The 21,211-nt window shown below is 42.8% G+C and overlaps 1 protein-coding gene across 8 annotated transcripts in view; it reads right to left on the bottom strand.

Moving 5' to 3' along the window:
• Window positions 1–232: 232 nt before the first annotated feature.
• Window positions 233–21,211, bottom strand: part of c2cd5 (C2 calcium dependent domain containing 5) — a 119,503-nt gene continuing 98,524 nt past the window's right edge. For 4 of the 8 annotated variants that reach the window (XM_033039462.1, XM_033039464.1, XM_033039468.1 and 1 more), the window contains 6 exons: window positions 17,501–17,602; window positions 14,601–14,651; window positions 14,340–14,441; window positions 13,496–13,686; window positions 3,356–3,502; window positions 233–1,738 (listed from right to left, as the gene is read on the bottom strand). In XM_033039462.1, coding sequence (XP_032895353.1) covers window positions 1,607–1,738; window positions 3,356–3,502; window positions 13,496–13,686; window positions 14,340–14,441; window positions 14,601–14,651; window positions 17,501–17,602 — 725 coding nt within the window. In that variant the 3' untranslated portion in view covers window positions 233–1,606. The remainder of the gene's footprint in view (window positions 1,739–3,355; window positions 3,503–13,495; window positions 13,687–14,339; window positions 14,442–14,600; window positions 14,652–17,500; window positions 17,603–21,211) is intronic. The other 4 variants (XM_033039470.1, XM_033039465.1, XM_033039463.1 and 1 more) reach the window with 3 other exon arrangements.

Raw genomic sequence — 21,211 nt, 5'->3', positions numbered from 1 at the left:
CACCAATGATTAAAAACAGCTACGGTACACAAAAATGCTGGAGAAACTCAGCGGGTGCAGCAGCATCTATGGAGCGAAGGAAATAGGCAACGTTTCGTCCCGAAACGTTGCCTATTTCCTTCGCTCCATAGATGCTGCTGCACCCGCTGAGTTTCTCCAGCATTTTTGTGTACCTTCGATTTTGCAGCATCTGCAGTTCCTTCTTAAACATAAAAACAGCGACAACAGGTGGTTGAGATGCAACAATTTATTTGAAAACTGAAGCCCACAGTTGCTGGCTTGCATTATGATCCACATGCCAAATATGGTTTGGTAGATAACGTTGAATTAACAACAAACATGTTGGAAATGACTCCATTCAGATGCAGCATCATTTAGCAGAGCAACAGCTTGAATGTTCTGTACATCTTACACTTTTTTTGAAATATATAACAAAGTGCAAACATTGTACCCACCAGCACAGTACCCAATGAAACAAGGCTTAAAAACATATATGGCCACCAGCATTGATAAAAAAACTTTATAAATATTCTTTAAACATTTATTTCTCAGAAGGGCTACGAGTACTATTTCTTACATGCTCTTCCTTGTTTTATCATAACCTGTGAAATGTGTTTAAACCGTGAATTTTCTTTCTCATGCATTTCAGGTATGCAAAGCAAGTGAATTCTTGAGACCCATACGATGGAGGAGTTCTGTACATTCAAGTCTTTAATTATGGACTAAATTTGAAATAAAAACAATCCTTTGCCCACTATATACTCTGGATTTGCAATTTTACATGAATATTTTAAATACATCTATTTTCTTGCAATTCTAAACTTGAGAATTTATAAAAATACATTTTTCATATTGCAGAATTATACAGTTCCATTTGTTTGTAGTAATTACAGATGTTTTCCTAAACCCAACATTTCCTTGCTTGCACAATCTTCGTGCAACCAAGAAGCCTGTAATTTCTTTTGAGGAAAATCTCTTGCATGTCTTGTACCTTCTAACAGAAGAATACAGATAAAAGCCACATCAGATTTATACTGACATAAAACTCTTCACGTTGCTATTAGCGTTTTGTTTTTGTGGCAATTTTATTCCCCCCCTCCTCCTCCTCGTTTCCACTGAAAGTGGGCTTCTACTCTAGAAATAAAAGGTCCGTTGAATAAACATCCCGTTTTACATTGGCTTAAAGTACACTGGAGTACCATTTTCAATTTCATACAATTCCCAGTTTGGTCTTGACACCGGGAATTGAATGAACAGGTTGATGGAGATCTGTTTCTGACAGAGAGAGAAAAATAAAAAAATCACCTTAATTTCTGCCAGTTCCTGTGGCATGTCCTCAAAGCTTAAGATTGTGAGAAAATGTTAACCTCTCATTTAAAGCTCCAGATCATGAAAGGACAAGCAAAATTAAAGTTGTGGTTAACCAAATATATACCACAAGACTACAGATGCAAAATCATACAGGCCATTTGGAGGATGCAATGTGTAGTTTGTGGTTGTGTCCATTTCATTTGTTGGGATTACAGTCGATCTGATTGAAACGCAGACAAATTGTCTCAAGTCCCTGAAGTGCATGAACCTTTAGCTGTAATTAGTCTGGACCAGTTCATGTGACAACATCTCCGCCACCGTTGGCTGTTTGTGAACCACTTCCTTGTGCCTGTGCAGTTGCACATTCCACATCGGAGTCTTTGATGAAGTTCACAGCATCACCACTTACATTGACAAGGCACTGTGCCTGGTGAGAGAAAGAGAGAAAGAGAAAGAGAGAACACAAACTCAGCATTGTGCAAATAAATAAATATTCATGCCGCTTTATTAAATGAATGCACTTTATAATTCAAAAAGCTTTTCAGAAACTAAACTTTAACTTGCAATAGCACCAAATAACACCAACGACACAACATGTTGGATTACATTAATAGCTACCAATGGCCTGTTTCCTTTATCATCATTACTTTTTTGCATATCTTTCATTCATTTGTTTTATATCTCTTTATATTACTGTCTATATCTTGTTCCCTTTTCCCTTTCCCAGTCTGAAGAAGGGTCTCGACCTGAAATGTCATGTATTCCTTTTCTCCAGAGATGCTGTCTGATCTGCTTTTTTGTGTCCACCATCTCTGGAGAATATGGATTAAGTGAAGTTTTGGATCGGGACCTTTCTTCAGATTGATTGAAGGGGGAGCGGGAAATAAACTACTGGAAGGCACTTGAACAGGTAAATGAATAGGAAAGGCTCAGAGGGAAAATGGGCCGAACATATGGAAATGGGACTAGCTTAGATGGGGCACGTTGGTCAGCATGGGCAAGTTGGGCTGAGGGACCTGTGTCTGTGCTGTATCACTTTATGATATGAAAGGTTTGAGGGATATGGGGCAAGAGCAGCCAAGAGACTACCTTGGTTAACTTGGTTGGCATGGATGAGCTGGGTCGAAGGTCTGTGTCTGTTTGTCTTGCTCGACCACTATGACTAAACGATCTGGCTTGTAATCAGCCTGAAGAAGAATCCCAACCTGAAAACTTCTGGTTTGCTTGGACTATAGCATTCAGTTCCAAGTACTTAAGAAGAATATAGCGGGCCACATCTATCACGTGTACACATGGATCCCACTCCGGATGGCAGGCATCAAATCACATGTTCACATAGATCCCGCCCCTTCGAGGATCCCAGTAAACGGGCGCTCACGAACATAGCCCACCTACGGACCATTGACTTGGCTCTGTCCTCAAATACTCACTCACTCGACACCGGCCTATTGACAACCCCGATCCTGACAGTGAAGCCCAGACACAGAAGGTGCGCAGCCGTGCCAGCAGCTTTGCGCAGGATGCGATACAGCCAGAGCTTGACGCTTGGCCGCATCCGACCATTGCGGCCGCCAGCACAGGCCTCCTTGCGTCACCGCGCCTGGGCGCCGCAGGCCTCGGGAGGTACCGGAGATGACGGAAGTCTGCGGGCCGGATAATTATGGGGAAAAAAACCGCCTGCCCTTTAAATTGTTTTCAGTCCAACCATCTTTCATTCTCCCAAATTCTACAAAGGCATAGACGAGTTTGGCACACGAACAGGCCTTTCAGCCAACACTGTATGTGGAAAAATATTGAAATGCCATGTGGACAGATCCATGGATAGGGAAAGTTTAGAAGGACATGAGCCACCCAAAGGTAAATGGGACAAGCTTTGATATGGATCTGGGGAGACGTGGGCCAGTTGGACCCGAGGGCCTGTTTTCATGTTCTATCAGAGAGAGCAGCATTTGTCATGGATGGATTGTTGGGGTTTCATGATTATGGGAAGAAATGCTTACGATGACTATAAAATAACAGACAAATGGGTTTTTGGAATACTGACCTGATTTTTGTTGGCGTTTTCCATAAACACACACTGTTTCATGATGTAAGACACGACTGCGTTTCCACCCAGAGCGGCAACATGGGCCCGCACCATAGCAAACACCTCCGCAATAAAAGCATGAAGGAACCCGCTAACGCCTCCTTCCTGAGAGAAGTGAAAACATTTTACAAACAAAAAAACTTTTGTAACGTGTTAAGAGATAGCCGTCTTTCAAAGCCCACTGTTCAATAAATTATGTAGAAAGGAACTGCAGATGCGGGTTTTTAAGTGAAGAAAGACACAAAGTGCTGGAGTACCTCAATGGGTCAGGCAGCATCGCTGGAGAAAAAGGAAGGGTGTCGTTTCAGGTTGGGGCTCAGTATCAGTCTGAAGAAGGATCCCGACCCAATACGTTACTTATCCTTTTTCTCCAGAGATGCTGCCTGACCTGCTGAGTTACTCCAGCACTAGGTCTACGCTCAATAAAATACCCAGAGCATTTAATTTTAAACAATATTCTCGGACAAGGAAGTCAACTTTGCAACCCTTAACCACGCTAATACTTCCAAAGAAAAATAAAACTGATTTCATGCTTCTTCACCACAATATGTCTTGATAAAGTGAAACTGGGTGTCGTTTTACCTTTGTAGAAACAAGGAACTGCAGATGCTGCTTAATCCACCAAAGGACAGAAAATGCTGGAGTAACTCAGCAGGTCAGTCAAGATCGGTCTTCAGATAGTTTGAAGGAGGGTTTCGACCCAAAAATGTGACCAATCCATGTTCTCCAGAGATGCTACTTGACCCGCTAAGTTACTCCAGCGCATTGTGCCCTTTTGTGTTTTACCTTTGTGCGTTTAAAACAGGCTCAATGTTAAATATTTTTTATTCATGCATGAAATGCGTAAAATCCCATGCAATGCAACTTTATATGATTCCGAGAGATAAAAGTTAAGGGCCTGTCCCACTGTACGAGGTAATTCAAGAGCTCTCCCGAGTTTAAAAAAAAAATCAAACTCGTGGTAAGCAAGTAGAATGTACGTAGCGGCTACGTCAGAGCTCGTGGATGACCCGTAGCGGCTCGTAACGCTAACGGCAGGTACTTGGGAAACGCGGTAACTCGTGAAATTTTTCAGCACTGTGAAAAATGTCCACGAGAGTCCCGAGTACTTACGAACGGCTATTACCATAATTCTCCCAGTTCGAATCAGGGGAAACTCGGGAGAACTCTTGAATTACCTCGTACAGTGGGACAGGCCCTTTATCATTCCACTTTGTTTAGTCTTCTGGCTAAGGTAGTGCAGTTGGAGAATTTTGCATACTACACTCCAAACGTTGTTGTAGAATCCTAGAAGTTTAGGTTTATTATCGTCATGTGCACCGTGAGAAACTTTGTCTGTATGTTATCTGGCAGATCAGATATATCATACGTAAGTACAAATCAGTTTAAACCCAAGTTCAATAGAAAGAGCAAAGGGGAAGGTACAGAGTGCAGAATATAGTTCTCAGCATTGTAGACAAGGGTTTCGGCCCGAAACATTGCCAATTTCCTTCACTCCATAGATGCTGCCACACCCACTGAGTTTCTCCAGCAATTTTGTCTGCCTTCAATTTTCCAGCATCTGCAGTTCCTTCTTGAACATAGTTCTCAGTATTGTAGCACAAAGTCCAATGTTCTCACGGAGGCAATGCTATACACCACGGAAACAGGACTGTGGCCAACTTAGCCATGCAGTCCAAGATGTCATATTGGGCTAGTTCCATTTTCCGGCATTCGGCCCCTGGCCCTCTAAACCCTTCCTCTCTCTGTGTTCAAATGTCTTCTAAAAGTCATAATTGTCATACGAGTCAATCATGTTCCCAGCAGAAACCCTGGTGATCCTTTGATGTTACATTGAAAATGTTGCTTGAACATATATTTGCCTTTTGGTGCAACTTGGGATTGCACAGTGATGCCAGCGGTAGAGTTACTGCATTACAGTGCCAGAGATCCGGGTTCGATCCTGACTATGGGTGCCGTCTGCTTGGAGTTTGTAAGTTCTCCCTGTGACCGTGTTGGGTTTTATCCAGGTGCTCCGGTTTCCTCCCACATCCCAAAGACATACAGGTATGTAGGTTAATTGGCCTCTGTAAATTGTTCTACTGTGTAGGATAGAACTGGTGTACGGGAGATTGCTGGTTAGTGTGGACTCGGTGGGCTGAAGAGCCTGTTTCCAAGCTGTATCTCTAATCTAATATAAACTAAACAAAACACTCAAGCCATTCTAGTCTCCAGATCTGAAGGTTGAGAGTTTATTTCTCGGTCAGATTCTATTAAATGAAGACCATGTTTGACATTTCAGAGCTGCACTCCTTCAGTAAAGCACCCACAGAGGGATTGTCATCTCAAGTCAAAAATTAACCTCAGGTCCCATCCATGTCCTCACTGAACTTGCAAGCGGTCAGAATAGAACGATAAGAATATACAAGCTCATATTGCATTGAAATTCAATTAATATTACTGAAACAAATTGCCTTATAGAATACTGAGCACTGAAACCCAAATACTGTTGGGTTGCCTCAAGGCTTGATTTGGGAACCGCTCTGCTCAAGACCGCATGAAATTGCACACTTGTGGATGTCGCCCAGTCCATCATGTAGACCAGACTAACTTCACTGACACTATCTACACTTCACGCTGCCTTCGAAAAGCAGCCAACGTAATCAAAGAATTGTCCCAGCCCGGTCATTCCTTCTTCTCCACGTCAGGCAGAAGATACAGAAGCTTGAAAGCGTGCACCACCAGACTCAGGAGCAGCTTCTTCCCATGTTATCAGGCTTCTGAACGGTCTTTCTATAAGCCGGGATACTGTCTGATTCAGCGCTACCCCATAGGGGACATTGGGCTTTGTAAATGGAACTTGTGCACTACAGTGCTGAAAACTATATTCGGCATTCTGAATCTTCCCTTTTGCTCTATCTATTGTATTTGTGAGCATGCTGACTGGTTGCAGCGTGGCTTTGTACGGCAACTTGAGCGCCCAGGAGCGTAAAAGACTGCAAAAAGTTGTAAACACTGCCCAGTACATCATCGGCTTTGACCTCCCCACTATCGCAGTCGTTGCCTCAATAAGGCTGCCAGCATCATCAAAGACCCATACCATCCTGGCCACTCACTCATCTCCCCGCTGCCTTCGGGAAGAAGGTACAGGAGCCTGAAATCTGCAAGAACCAGGGTCAGGAATAGCTGCTTCCCCACAGCCATCAGGCTATCAAACTAAAAAAAAACTCTGATCGTTAAATAGCACATTGCACTTTATCTGTTATTTATGTGTGTGTATATATATATATATATTCATTGGTATATGGTCACACTGATTTGTTCTGTTCTATATTTATGCCTACTATATTCTGTTGTGCTGAAGCAAAGCAAGAATTTCATTGTCCTATCTGGGACACATGACAATAAACTCTCTTGAATCCTGAATCGACTGTATTTATGTACAGCTTGATCTAATTTTAGATGGCATGCAAGACAATGCATTTCACTGTACCTCGACACATGTGACAATAAACCACAACCTGATCTTTATCACACTGTTACTTGTACTTTGGGGAGAATGCAGATTGGTTGACCCATTTCCTGCTATCCAACATGTAATTGCACTTCAGTCACCAATGGGTGTACATTTAATCTCTAAAGATCATCCCTCAGCATCTTGCATTCCAATGCCATGATCAGTTATTAAGCACCATGCAGCAAACAGCTTTCATGATCTGTTTGCAGGTGTTTCTGTCGAAGCTCAGCTGAGGACAGGAATGTGGACTAGCCAGCTACACATTTGAGCTTCGTAGTACCAAAGAGGTACATATTTACTTTCTAAACTCATTTCACGCAAGACAAAACAATCCAAGCTGAATTTAAACGCAGACTGGAAAGAAAAAGCCTAATGTTCTCCAAGTAATTACTTTCAAGTTTACCACACACTCTCATAATCAGCAAAAGCACCGTCAAGTGATAAATATAAATTTGAGGTTTTTCTAAATATTGTTTAAAAAATGGTCTTGGTTCTTTCAATTCTTCCAACATAGTCTTCACTGCAATCCTCAAAATCCACTTCTTCAATCTATCTTTCAGTCAGAATCAGGGAATAGAAATAGACCCTTCGGCCCAACTTGTTCATGCTGATCCACATGCCCCATCTCAGCTAATCCCATGTTTAGCTCAGATCTCTGTCAACCTTCCTATCCATGTCCCTGTCTAAATGTATTTTAAATGCTGCCATTGTACCTAACTCAACTACCTCCTCTGGCAGCTCGTTCAATATACCGACCACCCTCTGTTTGAAAAAGTTACCCCTCAGGTTCCTATTAAATCCTCTCCCTCTCACCTTAAACCAATGTGCCTTTGAGTTCTTGATTACTCTGACAGAAAAAAACATTAATTGTATCTATTCCCCTCATTATTTTATACGCGTCTATAAAGATCACCCCTCAGCTTTCTGCACTCCAATGACCAAAGTCCTAGCCGACCCAACCTCTCCCTATAACTCAAGGCTGAGTTCTGGCAACATCGAGAACACAGTACTCCGATGTCTTGTATAACTGTAATATCAGTGGATATTTTAAAGGCAGAGATAGACAGATTCTTGATTAGTACAGGTGTCAGAGGTTATGGGGAGAAGGCAGGAGAATGGGGTAGGAGGGAGCGATAGATCAGCCATGATTGAATGGCGGAGTAGACATGTTGGACCGAATGGCCTAATTTTACTCCTATTACTTATGACCTCATAATATCCCAGCTTCTATACTCAATTCCCTAACTGATGAAGACTAACATGACAAAAGCCTTCTTCACTTTCCTATCTACCTGTGAATGGCACTTGCCGGGAACTATTTACCTGCACTCCTAGATCCCTCTGCTCTGCAACTCTCCCCAGAGCCCTACCGTTCACCATCAAGGTCGTGGCCTGATTTCACTTTGCAAAATACAACATCTCACACTGCCATTCCGAGGCCCACCTGTTGAAGATCTTGCTGTAATTCTTGATAACCTTCTATTTAAATTGTCAATTTCAGTCATATCTAAACTCACTCATGATGCCTTGTACATGCTCATCCAAATCGTTGATGTAGATGACAAACGGCAAGGGGCCCAGCACCGACCCCTGAGGCCTACATTTTAAAAACAGCGTTCCAACACTTCCCTCTGCTTCCTACCATGAAGCCAATCCTGTATCCTGTCATGTCTGCTAATGTTTTTATTTGGTTGAGTCCCATCGGAATTTTATTTTGTAAATGGGCTGCAGGCATGAAACTTATCGCTGTTGCCAGCTGACATGCAAAAGAGATGTCATAACCTGAAGATGTGCAAAATGTACAATTTGAGAGAAAATACACTCATTCCACTGAGTGTCTTTCATAAACAGAATAGAAAATTTGCTGCTGGGTTTCTGCCAATATTGCCTTCTCCACAACATGTAATATCATCTCATTAAGGCTCAGCAATGTCCCGGGGACCTGTTAAATAGCACATTATTTCCTTGGGTCTGATGGATACTGTTCAAAACTGCAAATAAATGGTTGCTCAAAGGTTTAGAACCAAGGGACCTTAATCATATCACTATATCTAAATACATAATTCATTTATTTATATTCACTGAACAAAAATACTTGTACAGGATAGCAACAGGCCCTTCAGTCCATAGTGCGAAACCTGATGCCATGATAAAATAATCTCCTCTGCCTGCATGATTCATTTCCATGTGCCTATCTAACAGCCTCTTCAACACCACTATCGTATTTATCTCCACCACTATCCCTGGCAGTGTGTTCCAGGCATTCAACACAGTGCAAAAATAACAAACGTGCCCCACATAACTCCTTTACACTTTGCCCCTCTCACCTTAAACTATGCTCTTTCGTCCTTGACATTTACATCTTGGGAAAGAGATTCTGACTGTCTACTCTATGCCTTTCATAATATTCTTCCATCAGGATTCCCCTCAACTTCTGGTGCTCGGAGGAAGCAATCCAAGTCTGTTCAACGTCTCCTTGCAGCTAATACCCCTTAATCGAGGTAGCATTCTGCACCCGCACCAAAGCCTCCACAAAATCCCTGCAATGGGGCAACCAGAACTGCACGTATAGTGCCCTCCATAATGTTTGGGACAAAGATTTGTTTGGGATTAAAAAAAAATATTTGTCTCTGTACTCCACAATTTGAGATTTATAATAGGAAAAAAAAAATCACATGTGGTTAAAGTGCACATTGTCAGATTTTATTAAAGTGTATTTTTATACATTTTGGTTTCACCATGTATAAATTACAGCTGTGTTTATACATAGACCCCCATTTCAGGGCACCATAATGTTTGGGACACATGACTTCACAGGTGTTTGTAATTGCTCAGGTGTGTTTAATTGCCTCCTTAATGCAGGTATAAGAGAGCTCTCAGCACATATTCTTTCCTCCAGTCTTTCCATCACCTTTGGAAACTTTTATTGCTGTTTATCAACATGAGGACCAAAGTTGTCCCAATGAAAGGTCAAACAAGCCATTATGAGATTAAGAAACAAGAATAAAACTGTTAGAGACATCAGCCAAACCTTAGGCTTACCAAAATCTACAGTTTGGAACTTCATTAAGAAGAAAGAGAGCACTGGTGAGCTTACTAATCGCAAAGGGACTGGCAGGCCAAGGAAGACCTCCACAGCTGATGACAGAAGAATTCTCTCTATAATAAAGAAAAATCACCAAACACCTGAAACATTCTTCAGGAGAGGATTTGTCAATGACCACTGTCCACAGAAGACTTCATGAACAGAAATACAGAGGCTACACTGCAAGATGCAAACCACTGGTTAGCTGCAAAAATAGGATGGCCAGGTTACAGTTTGCCAAGAAGTACTTAAAACAGCAACCATAGTTCTGGAAAAAGGTCTTGTGGACAGATGAGATAACGATTAACATATCAGAGTGATGGCAAGAGCAGGAGAGGAGAGAAGGAACTGCCCAAGATGCAAAGCATACCACCTCATCTGTGAAACACGGTGGTGGGGGTGTTATGGCCTGGGCATGTATGGCTGCTGAAGGTACTGGCTCACTTATCTTCATTGATGACACAACTGCTGATGGTAGTAGCATAATGAATTCTGAAGTATATAGACACATCTGCTCAAGTTCAAACAAAAGCCTAAAAACTCATTGGCTGGCGGTTCATTCTACAGCAAGACAATGATCCTAAACATACTTCTAAAGCAACAAAGATAAAAAATGGTAAATTCTTGAGTGCCCAAGTCAATTACCTGATCTGAACCCAATTGAGCATGCCTTTTATATGCTGAAGAGAAAACTGAAGGGGACTAGCCCCCAAAACAAGCATAAGCTAAAGATGACTACAATACAGGCCTGGCAGAGCATCACCAGAGAAGACACCCAGCAACTGGTGATGTCCATGAATCGCAGACTTCAAGCAGTCATTGCATGCAAAGGATATGCAACAATATACTAAACATGACTACTTTCATTTACATGACATTGCTGTGTCCCAAACATTATGGTGCCCTGAAATGGGGGGACTATGTATAAACACTGCTGTAATTTCTACATGGTGAAACCAAAATGTATAAAAATGGCCTTTATTAAAATTTATTAAATTGATTTTTTTTCTATTACAAATCTCAAATTGTGGAGTACAGAGGCAAATAGATAAATGATGGGTCTTTGTTCCAAACATTATGGAGGGCACTGTAATACTAAAAATGCGGCCAAACCATAGTTCTATCAAGCTGCATGATGACCAATACTCAAATGGCCAGACCACTGGAGGCAGGCGCACCATGCACCTTCTATACCACATTATTTACTTGTGTTGCCGCTTACAAGAAACAATGGACCTGGACCCCAAGATCCCTCTGGAAATTGATTCTGATAAGGGTCTTGCCATTAACTGTATACTTTCCCCCATACATTTTACTTCCTAAAGTGGAACACCCTACAATTGCTTGGATTAAACTCCAGTTGCCATTTCTCGGCCTCAGTTTCAGTTTAGTTTATTGTCACGTGTATTGAGGGACAGTGAGAAGCTTTTGTTGTGTGCTAACCTATTTCTGTACCTATTTGTCCAACTGCTTCCACTTATCTATCATATTCATCCATCTGTATACTACATGCAACTCCCCATCCTCCTAACTTCATGTGTACCTCCATTCATCTCTCCCCTTCATCACATCCAGCAAATAACTGTGCAACATTTTCCTACATTGAAAAGGAGCAACATAAATATGTTATTGTTGTCTGAAGTTGCCAAAAGCAGCCACATTAACTGCAGACATAATTCTAAAGGCAGACACAAAATGCTGGAGTAACTCAGCGGGGCAGGCAGCATCTCTGGAGAAAAAGAATAGGTGACGTTTCAGGTCGAGACCTTTCTTCATTCTTTAGGAATCTGAAGGTCTGAAGAAGGGTCTCAACCTGAAACGTCACCTCTTCTTTTTCTCCAGAGATGCTGGCTGACCCGCTGAGTTACTCCAGCATTTTGTGCCTATCTTCAGTGTACACCAGCATCTGCAGTTCTTTCCTACACATTCTAAAGGAAAGAGGTTCAGCTCACTTTGTCAAATGAAAACAAATATTGATCTTATAGAGTGTATAAAATCATGAGGGGAATAAATAGGGTGAATGCATGGAGTCTTTCACCCAGGATAGGGGCATCAAGAACCAGACATGGGTTTAAGATGATGGGCAAAATTCAATAGGCATCTGAGGGGAAAGATGGTTGCAGGAGAACTTTGGTTCTTTCTTTGGTCTACCAGATATTTTTTTCTGTAGGTACAGTTAAATTACTTTAAACATTCCACATACCAATACACAACATAAATAATGTATAGTTTTTCAAGTATCAGTTAACCTATCAGCATGCCTTTATCCTATACAGTTTTCCTCAGACTTAAGTAATCTTCAGTACTGTAAATACTTGACCATTGCTAAAGTAAATAAATTGATTGAGGCATATTACCTTGCACGTCAAGAAGTGTCAGTCACTTCACAAAAGCCAACTCTTCTACTAATACTAAGATCATAATGCAAGAACAGTGGCGCAGCTGGTAGAGCCGCTGTCTCAGTGTCAGAGACCCGGGGTTCGATCCTGACCATGGGTGCCGTCTGAGTGGAGTTTGCACGTTCTCCCTGTGACCGCGTGCGTTTTCTCCGGGTGCTCCGGTTTCCTCCCACATCCCAAAGTAGTGCAGGTTTGTCAGTCAACTTATCTCTGTTAAGTTGCCCCCAATGTGTAGTGAGTGGATGAGAAAGTAGGATAACATAAAACTGAGGTAATGCGTGATCGATGGACGGCGTGGACTCAGTGGACTGAAGAGCACGTTTCCTTGTATCTCTAGACTATTCCTAAATGAACAGTTTGCTATTTATAGCTGATTTGCCTTCCCAAAATGAATAGCAATTTATTACAGTCTAATCTCTTTTATCTCATGGATCAAAACAACACAAAAACCCAAGCCATTTATAGTGCACCTTATAGCTTCAGTCCAATAAAGCACTTTGAAAGTGATCGTTGCTGTATGCATTGAAAGCATCAATGATAGAGGGGTGTTATCTTTTTTCCACATTCAGTTAAAGATCAAAAGATATAAAATGTACATATGCGAATCCCATCCTTATGCCAAATACAGGTAATTTGTTGCTATTAATTTCACGCACAATATAAAAGTAAAGGTTGTTTTAATTAGTAGCTCCCCCTCATTTTACAAGACAAATGGATTAATTTTAAACATGTAAAGTTTGAGATCACGCTAATCTCTCTGCAGTTTAGTGTAGAGATACAGCACAGGAAGCAGGCCCTTCGCCCCGCCGATCACCTGTTTGACCATCGATCACTCGTTCAGACTCGTTACTCCCTACACACTGGGGACAATTCACAGAAGCCAATTAACCTACAAACCAGCACTTCATTGGGATGTGGGTGGAAACCAGAGCACTCGAACAAACCCCAATGTGGTCACAGTATGTGCCAATTCTATGTGGTTGCAGGGAGAATGTGTAAACTCCACACACAGACAGCGCCCGAGGTCAGGGTCGAACCTCACAGCGTCTCCGGCGCTGTGAGGAAGTGGCTCCACTCGCTGCCGCCCGCGGATTCCCGACCACGGACTAGTTGCTCACCTCGCGCAGTGACGTGGTTTCCCGAATGAAGAACATGTTGATGATTCCAAGATATTTGGTTATTTTTGCACCGGGAACGAAAGAGAGAGGGGTCATCTCCACGACAGTGACTGTGGAGGTGGTGCATGATATCGGTGAGCGATGGTGTGTGAGAGCTTCTGCCAGTGGGCTTGCTTTGTCAAGTGAAGCAACTACAAAGGTGGAAAAAGGGAGGGGGGGGGGAAAAAAAGTAGAATGTAATTAGTATTGAAAGACTAAAGTTGTTTAGATGATTGAGTGCTTTATTGTTTAAATCAAGACTGTTCAGCTGCACTGGTATATTCAGCATCTGAAGCTCAGTGATGGCGCAGGCATGAGCTGCATTAAAGAGTAGGTGATCATGCAGAACATGCACAAAAAGAGGCATAAACAGCTGGAAGGGGACGTTTCAAAGGCAGTGGCATTCCTTCAAACAAGAGCAGTTCATATCCACCCCCCCTCCCCCCAAAAAGGAGCATTTTAATAGCGATGGCTGCATTTGGCGATTCCTCGATACAAAAATAAATCAAGGAACACATTTTGTTGCTGAAAGGAAATTTCGACTGAGAGTGTGAAAGATGTTGCTTTTTTTTTTTAGCAGAATGCGGTTTTGAAAAATAGTGTTCATCTCAAGGTTAAAAAGAGTCCGAAGGTAACCAATTTCTGTTAGACATTCTCTACACAAAGATGCAGCTTTCACACTCAGATTGCGTGAGCCATTGATTTGCTTTGCCATTGCTGGGTAGGATAGTCCATCCTTCACCAATGGAGATCATAGGCATGTCTCAGATTATTATCACCATGATAGACTGTAACGTTCGCCTACTTGTTTTAATTGATCCACGCCTTATGGTCTGAGCTTTCTGCTTAATGAACTCTATCCAGCTGCTGCATCTGTCTGCAAAGGAACTGTAATCAACTGAGGTGGCTAAAACACACACAGAAAAGAAAAAAAAGGAAAATGGATGACAACTATCGCCCATTGCAATGTACCTCTGACCAGCCAATCATCACTGCATAAAAGGTCATGAAAAGAGAACAAAAGATCCCTTTCTTACAGCTAATTTTAAAAGCCCGGTTCACTTACCTCTTTGTACAGCGGGACAGATTGCCTGCAAATTGCCACTTTCCGAAATGCCTAAGAAGATGATTTTGTGAATGAATATGGGATAACCAAAATCCAAGCCCAGTCCAAGACCAAAATACATCATAGGAAATAAATATCAGGTAAACACACATTAAATTAGGGCCTACATTACTATTTCCTTATGCCATATCCTAAATAATGTTTTTATATTGCTTCCCCTGTTAATGAAACCAAAGGATTAAACAGGACAAAAAGATGCCAAGGATGTCTTCTCATGATAGAATATACAAGTACACCACAGGAACAGCGGATCTTGGGTCCACAATGTCTGCGTGAACACGATGCCAAGACCAACTCATATCTGCCTGCACATAATCCATATTCGTCCACTCCAGGCATATCCATGAGCCTATCCACAGGTCACTTAAATGCCACTGTCATATCTGCCTCCACCACCACCCCTGCAGTTTCAAATCTCATAGAACAACATGATGTACACAAATTAAGAGGTTTTTAAATGGCTGATGACGTTTGCAGTGGCGGGTTGGACAGTTACGTAGCTGAAAGGATATTCGACATTCAGTGAAACATAAAAGTACAGGAGGAACCAGTGAGTCAGGCAGGAATGGGACAGGTGTCGTTCCTAGACTGAATATTGTGTCGCCATATTCAATATTATTTAGAATGCAAATTTAGAACTGAAAGCTGCATACCTGCTTACATTAATGCAGATCAATAATGCGCCACTGATGCATCTGGCAAGCAGAAATGCATCCCTAAATGAAGCCCTTTTTTCGCCTGGAAATTAAGGTGCAGCCTAGTGTGGGCCAGTGTGGAAAAAATGTGGAGGGACAATAACTGTATCGATTGTCCTCTCTTTGGAGGTGGAAAATCAGCAATCAGGTTGTATGAGGGGAGAGTAGAGATTAGCAAAGAGTTAAGTTCCAGCAGGGAGTTCAGCGAGGTTGGGATATTCCAGCACAAGTAGATGTTAATACCAAGGAGGGAGAGAGGAGAAATGGTATGAGTGTTGGAAGAGGCAGTGTCAGAAGTACACAACGCAAGAGTTCATGTAGGTGGGGCATGAGGAAGGTCATCACTTGTAGAACACACCCAGTATCTTGGCACTAAGAGAGTGTGGTCATGCTGTCTTCAGGTTAGTTTAGCTTAGAAATACAGCACGGAAACAAGCCTTTCGGCCCACCGAATCTGCGCTGACCAGCGATCCCTGCACACTAACACTATCCTACACACACTTGGGACAATTTAACATTTTACCAAAGCAGATTACCTTACAAACCAGTATGTCTTTGGAGTGTGGGAGGAAACTGGAGCACCCGGAGAAAACCCATGCAGGTCACGGGGAGACCCCCCCCCCCCCCTAGGAGTTTTGAAGGATGACCTTCAGATAACACCTTCAGTTTCCCTGCAGTGCTGTTTGAAGAATAAGCACATTATGTTCCCATCACAGAATCTAAAAGCGCTAATGGCAAAGAATCTGGTTGAAATTCCTACATGCTGCAATTCAATTTCAGAATCTTGTTTGGGTTTTTCAGTCACATAAATGATAAATAAAAGTACTAAGCAATTGCGGGCAGAGACAGGGCTGACAGTCAGAACTTTTTTCTCCAGGGTGGAAATATCAAAGACGAGAACACATAGCTTTAAGATGAGAGGGGCAAAGATTCTCAGTTTAGTTTAGAGACACTCAGTGGTAACTGGCCCTTCGACCCACCGAGTCCACGTCGAACAGCGATCCACATACACTGCACTATCCTACACACTCAGCACAATTCACAATTGTTTTTTAAACCAAAACCAAATTAACTTGCAAACCTATCTGTCTGGAGTGTGAGAGGAAACTGGAGCACCCGGGGAAAACCCTCGTGGTCACGGGGAGAACGTAAAAACTCTGTGCAGACACCACCCGTAGTCAAGATCGGACCCGGGTCTCTGGCATCTACTGCTGCGCCACCGTGCCGCTCTAAGATCAAAGGAGATGTGCAGGGCAGGTTTTTCTTTACACATAAAGGGTGGTATTCGGTGGAAGCAGACACGATAGTGACATTTAAAAGGCTTTTAGGTGGGCACACGGATATGCAGGGAATGGAGGGATATAGATCACGTGCAGGCAGATGAGGTTCGTTTATCTTGGCATCATGTTCGGCACAAACATTGTTGGGTCGATGGGCCCGGCCCAGTGCGACACTGTTCAATGCTCAATTAATTTGCATCTTCAAAGAAAAGGATGTTGCATGTTACAATCTATGGGCATCACTGCCAGAATGAACACTTAATTGCAGAGAGGAAAAATTCCCTCCTCGCCTTTCCAGGTTTCTATTCTAAACAGCAGGACCGGGACCTGGACCTGGACTGAAATTCTAATTGCCCATTACTGTTTCTTGGTTTCTTGGTCCTCCAAAATATTCCAAATGGAATTTAAACTGGAGGTGGTGAAGGGAGGGCTTAAGCCAGAAAGGGTTATTGGGAAGAAATAGCTACTTTAAATTTAGTTGCATCTGGTTGGGTAACTATAGTTGGGTGGAGATTATTCCATGCTTTAATTGTGCGGGGGAAGAACGAATTGCTGTATACATCTGTCTTTGTAGCTGGGATCACAAATTGGATCGAATGCCCTCGTCTGCTCCTAATTGGTTTGGGTGTGGTGTAGGTCTTGTAGTCTATGTCGAGCTGACCATTTAACATTTTGTAAAAACAGGTCAAACGTCTGTCTTGGAGAGGGTTCCACCCCAATTTGTTGCATAATGTTGCAATAATTCAAGAGTAGTTTCTAATGTCACTAGAGTGAAATACAATATTGCAAAATTATATTGTGGGTCTACAACATGCAAGAGATACGATTGAGATTTTTACTAAAAAGGGGCCACACAATGTATTACCTGCAGTCTTACTGGGAGAGAAAATGACAGCCGACGGATTGGAATGTGAATCCGTGCAGAGTTCCAAAGTAAACTGGAGTTGTTCTTCATTCTCCGCAGAAACTTTATACCAAGATGGAAAAGCAACAATTAATTATATTCAGCATAAACAGGTAAAGGATTGCAAATTGCAGAAGGAATGTTTTCTATAACGTATTCTTCCACAAAATCTACACAAAGCTACACAATTGAACCATAGATTGGTTGAATGAAAGGTGCAGCTTGGAAACAGGCCCTTCGGCCCACTGAGTCTACCTCAACCATCGATCACCCATTCACACGAGTTCTATTAGGGATGACAGATGGCACAATGGGCTAAGTGTTCGGCTGGCAACCGGAAGGTAGCCGGTTCGAATCCCGCTTGGAGTGCATACTGTCGTTGTGTCCTTGGGCAAGACACTTCACCCACCTTTGCCTGTGTGTGAATGTGTGTGAGTGATTGGTGGTGGTCGGAGGGGCCGTAGGCGCAGATTGGCAGCCACGCTTCCGTCAGTCTGCCCCAGGGCAGCTGTGGCTACAGAAGTAGCTTACCACCACCGAGTGTGACTGAGGAGTGAATGAATAATGCGATGTAAAGCGCCTTGAGTATTAGAAAGGCGCTATATAAATCCCATCCATTATTATTATTATTATGTAATCCAATTTGTTTATCCACTCCCTGCACCAAGGGCAATTTACAGAGGTCAATTCATCTACAAAAGCTGTACGTCTTTGCGACGTGGGAGGAAACCGGAACACCAGGAGGAAACCCACGTGATCACAGGGAGAATGTGCAAACTCCACACAATCAGCACCCGAGGTCTGGATCGAACTCAGGTCTATAGCTCTGTGAGACAGCAGCTCTATCAGGGGGAGGTATTCTCACATGTCCTTTTGGATGATAGTGGTTGCAGGTTTGGGAGTCACCTTGCACAGGAGCAGCATGGGCATGGAAACACCACTGTGTATGAGTTCCCCTCCATGTTTGCGCACCACTCTGCCTTGGAGATATATTGCTGTTGCTCCATCACCCTGTGATGCTCTACTGAACAGCACCATGGGCGTACTGAAACTAGAAGGACTGCAGTGGCTGACAAGAGGTGGCTCATCGGCATCTGAAGTGAGGAATGTGCAATAAAACGCTGCCTTGCTGGCGATGGCAAGCTGCTGCTGCAAAATAAATTAGGTGGTTCGTATCGACATCTGGGCAGTGAGGGTGACTACCGGCTGACTGAGGGCTGATGTTGTCACTAGTCTTGTCCTCACCAGCTCTTCCACTTCCCACTAGGTTAGTCCAGGTGTGCAAATGCAATGAATTCTGTGTACAACACACACACACAGGAGCCCCTGTATCTGTATCATCTTCATTGCTCTATCTATTGTACTTGAGTCTGACTTAAGGTCATATGTGACAGGAGTAGAATTAGGCCCATCTAGTCTACTCAACCATTCAATCATGGCTGATCTATCTCTCGATCCTAACCCCATTCTCCTGCCTTCTCCCAATAACCTATGACACCTGTACTTATCAAGAATTTGATTGTATTAATGTATGGTATATCTGATCTCTTTGGATATCATGCAAAACAAATCTTTTCACTGTACATCACACACGTGACACCAATAAACCTACCCCAGTGCACTGATTTCCCCCTCATGTTTTACTATTAAAAGCATTCACAATTGGGAACATTTCTTCTTTGAATTTTGAATTCACCCACGGCTGAATTCCTACAGCATATATGTCAATTGACTAAATCCTTTTTATAGAAACAAGGGACTGGAGATGCTGGTTTACATAAAAGGACACAAAGTGCTGGAGTAACTCAGAGAGAACGTGGATAGGTGACGTTGCTTACCCATGTTCTACAGAGATGTTGCCTGACCCGCTGGATTACTCCAGCACTTTAAATCATTTATGCACTCTCTCTCTGCTTTCAGAACCGGCTCGAAGAGCAGTGTCCAGAACTGTGAAAACAATCCCCCGGCAGAAGCCTAGATTAGAGGCACAATGTCATAGAGTGATACAGTGTGGAAACAGGCCCTTCGGCCCAACTTGCCCCCACCGGCCAACATGTCCCAGCTACATTAGCCTCACTTGCCTGCATTTGGTCCATATCCCTCCAAACTTGTCCTATCCATATACCTGTCTGTTTCTTAAACATTGGGATAGTCCCACCCTCGACGACCTCATTTGGCAGCTTGTTACATACACACACCACCCTTTGTGTGAAAAAGTTACTCCTCAGATTCCTATTAAATCGTTTCCCCTTCACCTTGAACCTATGTCCTCTGGTCCTCGATTCCCCTACAATGGTGCAACTTGTAGAGCTACAGTGATTATAACGTTGTCTTTGTGGAGGTCTCCCTGTGATAACGGCAGCTTTCTGGTTTCTTCGCCTCCCTGCAGGCCTGGTAGCTTAGTTATTGACTGTAAATTGCTCACGCTGTGTCTGTGCATGGTAGAAACTGAGAAGGGGCTGGGAATTGGGGAGAATAAAATGTTACCAGTGTAAATAGGTGCGTAATGGTTGGCATTTACTGCGTGACCTAAAGGACTTGTTTAATGCTGGTGACTCTCTATGTTAATATAAAAATGTAGTGTTGCTTCTTTGCTTTTGCATTCTCTGCTTCAGTTTATAAAGGCATGAGCAGTGTATAGAAGTATTCATGAACCCAAATCATGCTTGCTTCTATTTATAACCAACTTCTCAACTTTTCCCTTTGCGAGCAAAGAACTGTGAGCATGAGACAACAAATCATGCTGACCTTGCACATTATTTTCCAAACATGTGGTTAATTTAGCCTTCCTGGCAAAATGAACCACTTTCAACATGTTAGACATCTGTTTATGCCTGTGTCCATTTCAACAGTCGTTCCACATCCTCTAGAAATCTGATCTATTGTACGCTTCAATGTGCTCTCCAATTTCAATTTCCACGGGGATTGTGGAATTTGGATTTATAGCTAAAATGCCCAAGAATAGAAACATAGAAAGTAGGCGCGAGAGTAGACCACCAGGTCCGTCGAGCCCGCACCGCCATTCGCTCATGGCTGAACACTAAACAGACACACTTACCCACAAACAGTAGACACAAGACACAGAACACAAGACACTACCCTCCCCTTTATACCGCTATCACCCCTCTCCACCCCAAGAACCTCGTGATCTCCTGGGGGAGGCAAAAAACCGGATAAAAACCCAGGTCCAATTCGGGAAAAAAATCCGGGAAATTCCTCTCCGACCCCAATCCAGGCGATCGACACTTGTCCAGGAGATCACTCAGGTCTTACTATACTAACCATACCTAGGTCCATATCCCTGCCCTCTCCCCGTAGCCCCTTATCCCCTTGGCAGCTAAAAAAACATCTATTTTAGTCTTAAATATATTTAAAGTTTCTGCTTCCACTGCTCCCTGGGGCAGTGAATTCCATAAATTAACCACCCTCTGGGTGAAGAAGTTCTTCCTCATCTCAGTTTTAAAAGAGCCCCCCCTTATTCTGCAACTATGTCCCCTAGTTCTAGTTTCCCCGATCATTGGGAACATCCTCGGTGCATCCACCCGATCAAGGCCCCTCACGATCTTATATGTTTCAATGAGATCGCCTCTCATTCTTCTAAACTCCAAAGAGTAGAGTTCCAGCCTACTTAACCTTTCCTCATATGTCAATCCCCTCATTGCAGGAATTAAT

Source organism: Amblyraja radiata, chromosome 21 (assembly GCF_010909765.2).
Source record: "Amblyraja radiata isolate CabotCenter1 chromosome 21, sAmbRad1.1.pri, whole genome shotgun sequence".
NCBI lineage: Eukaryota > Metazoa > Chordata > Chondrichthyes > Rajiformes > Rajidae > Amblyraja > Amblyraja radiata.
The sequence above is the reverse complement of the archived record's forward strand: the minus strand, read 5'-3'. Positions and strand labels throughout refer to the sequence as shown.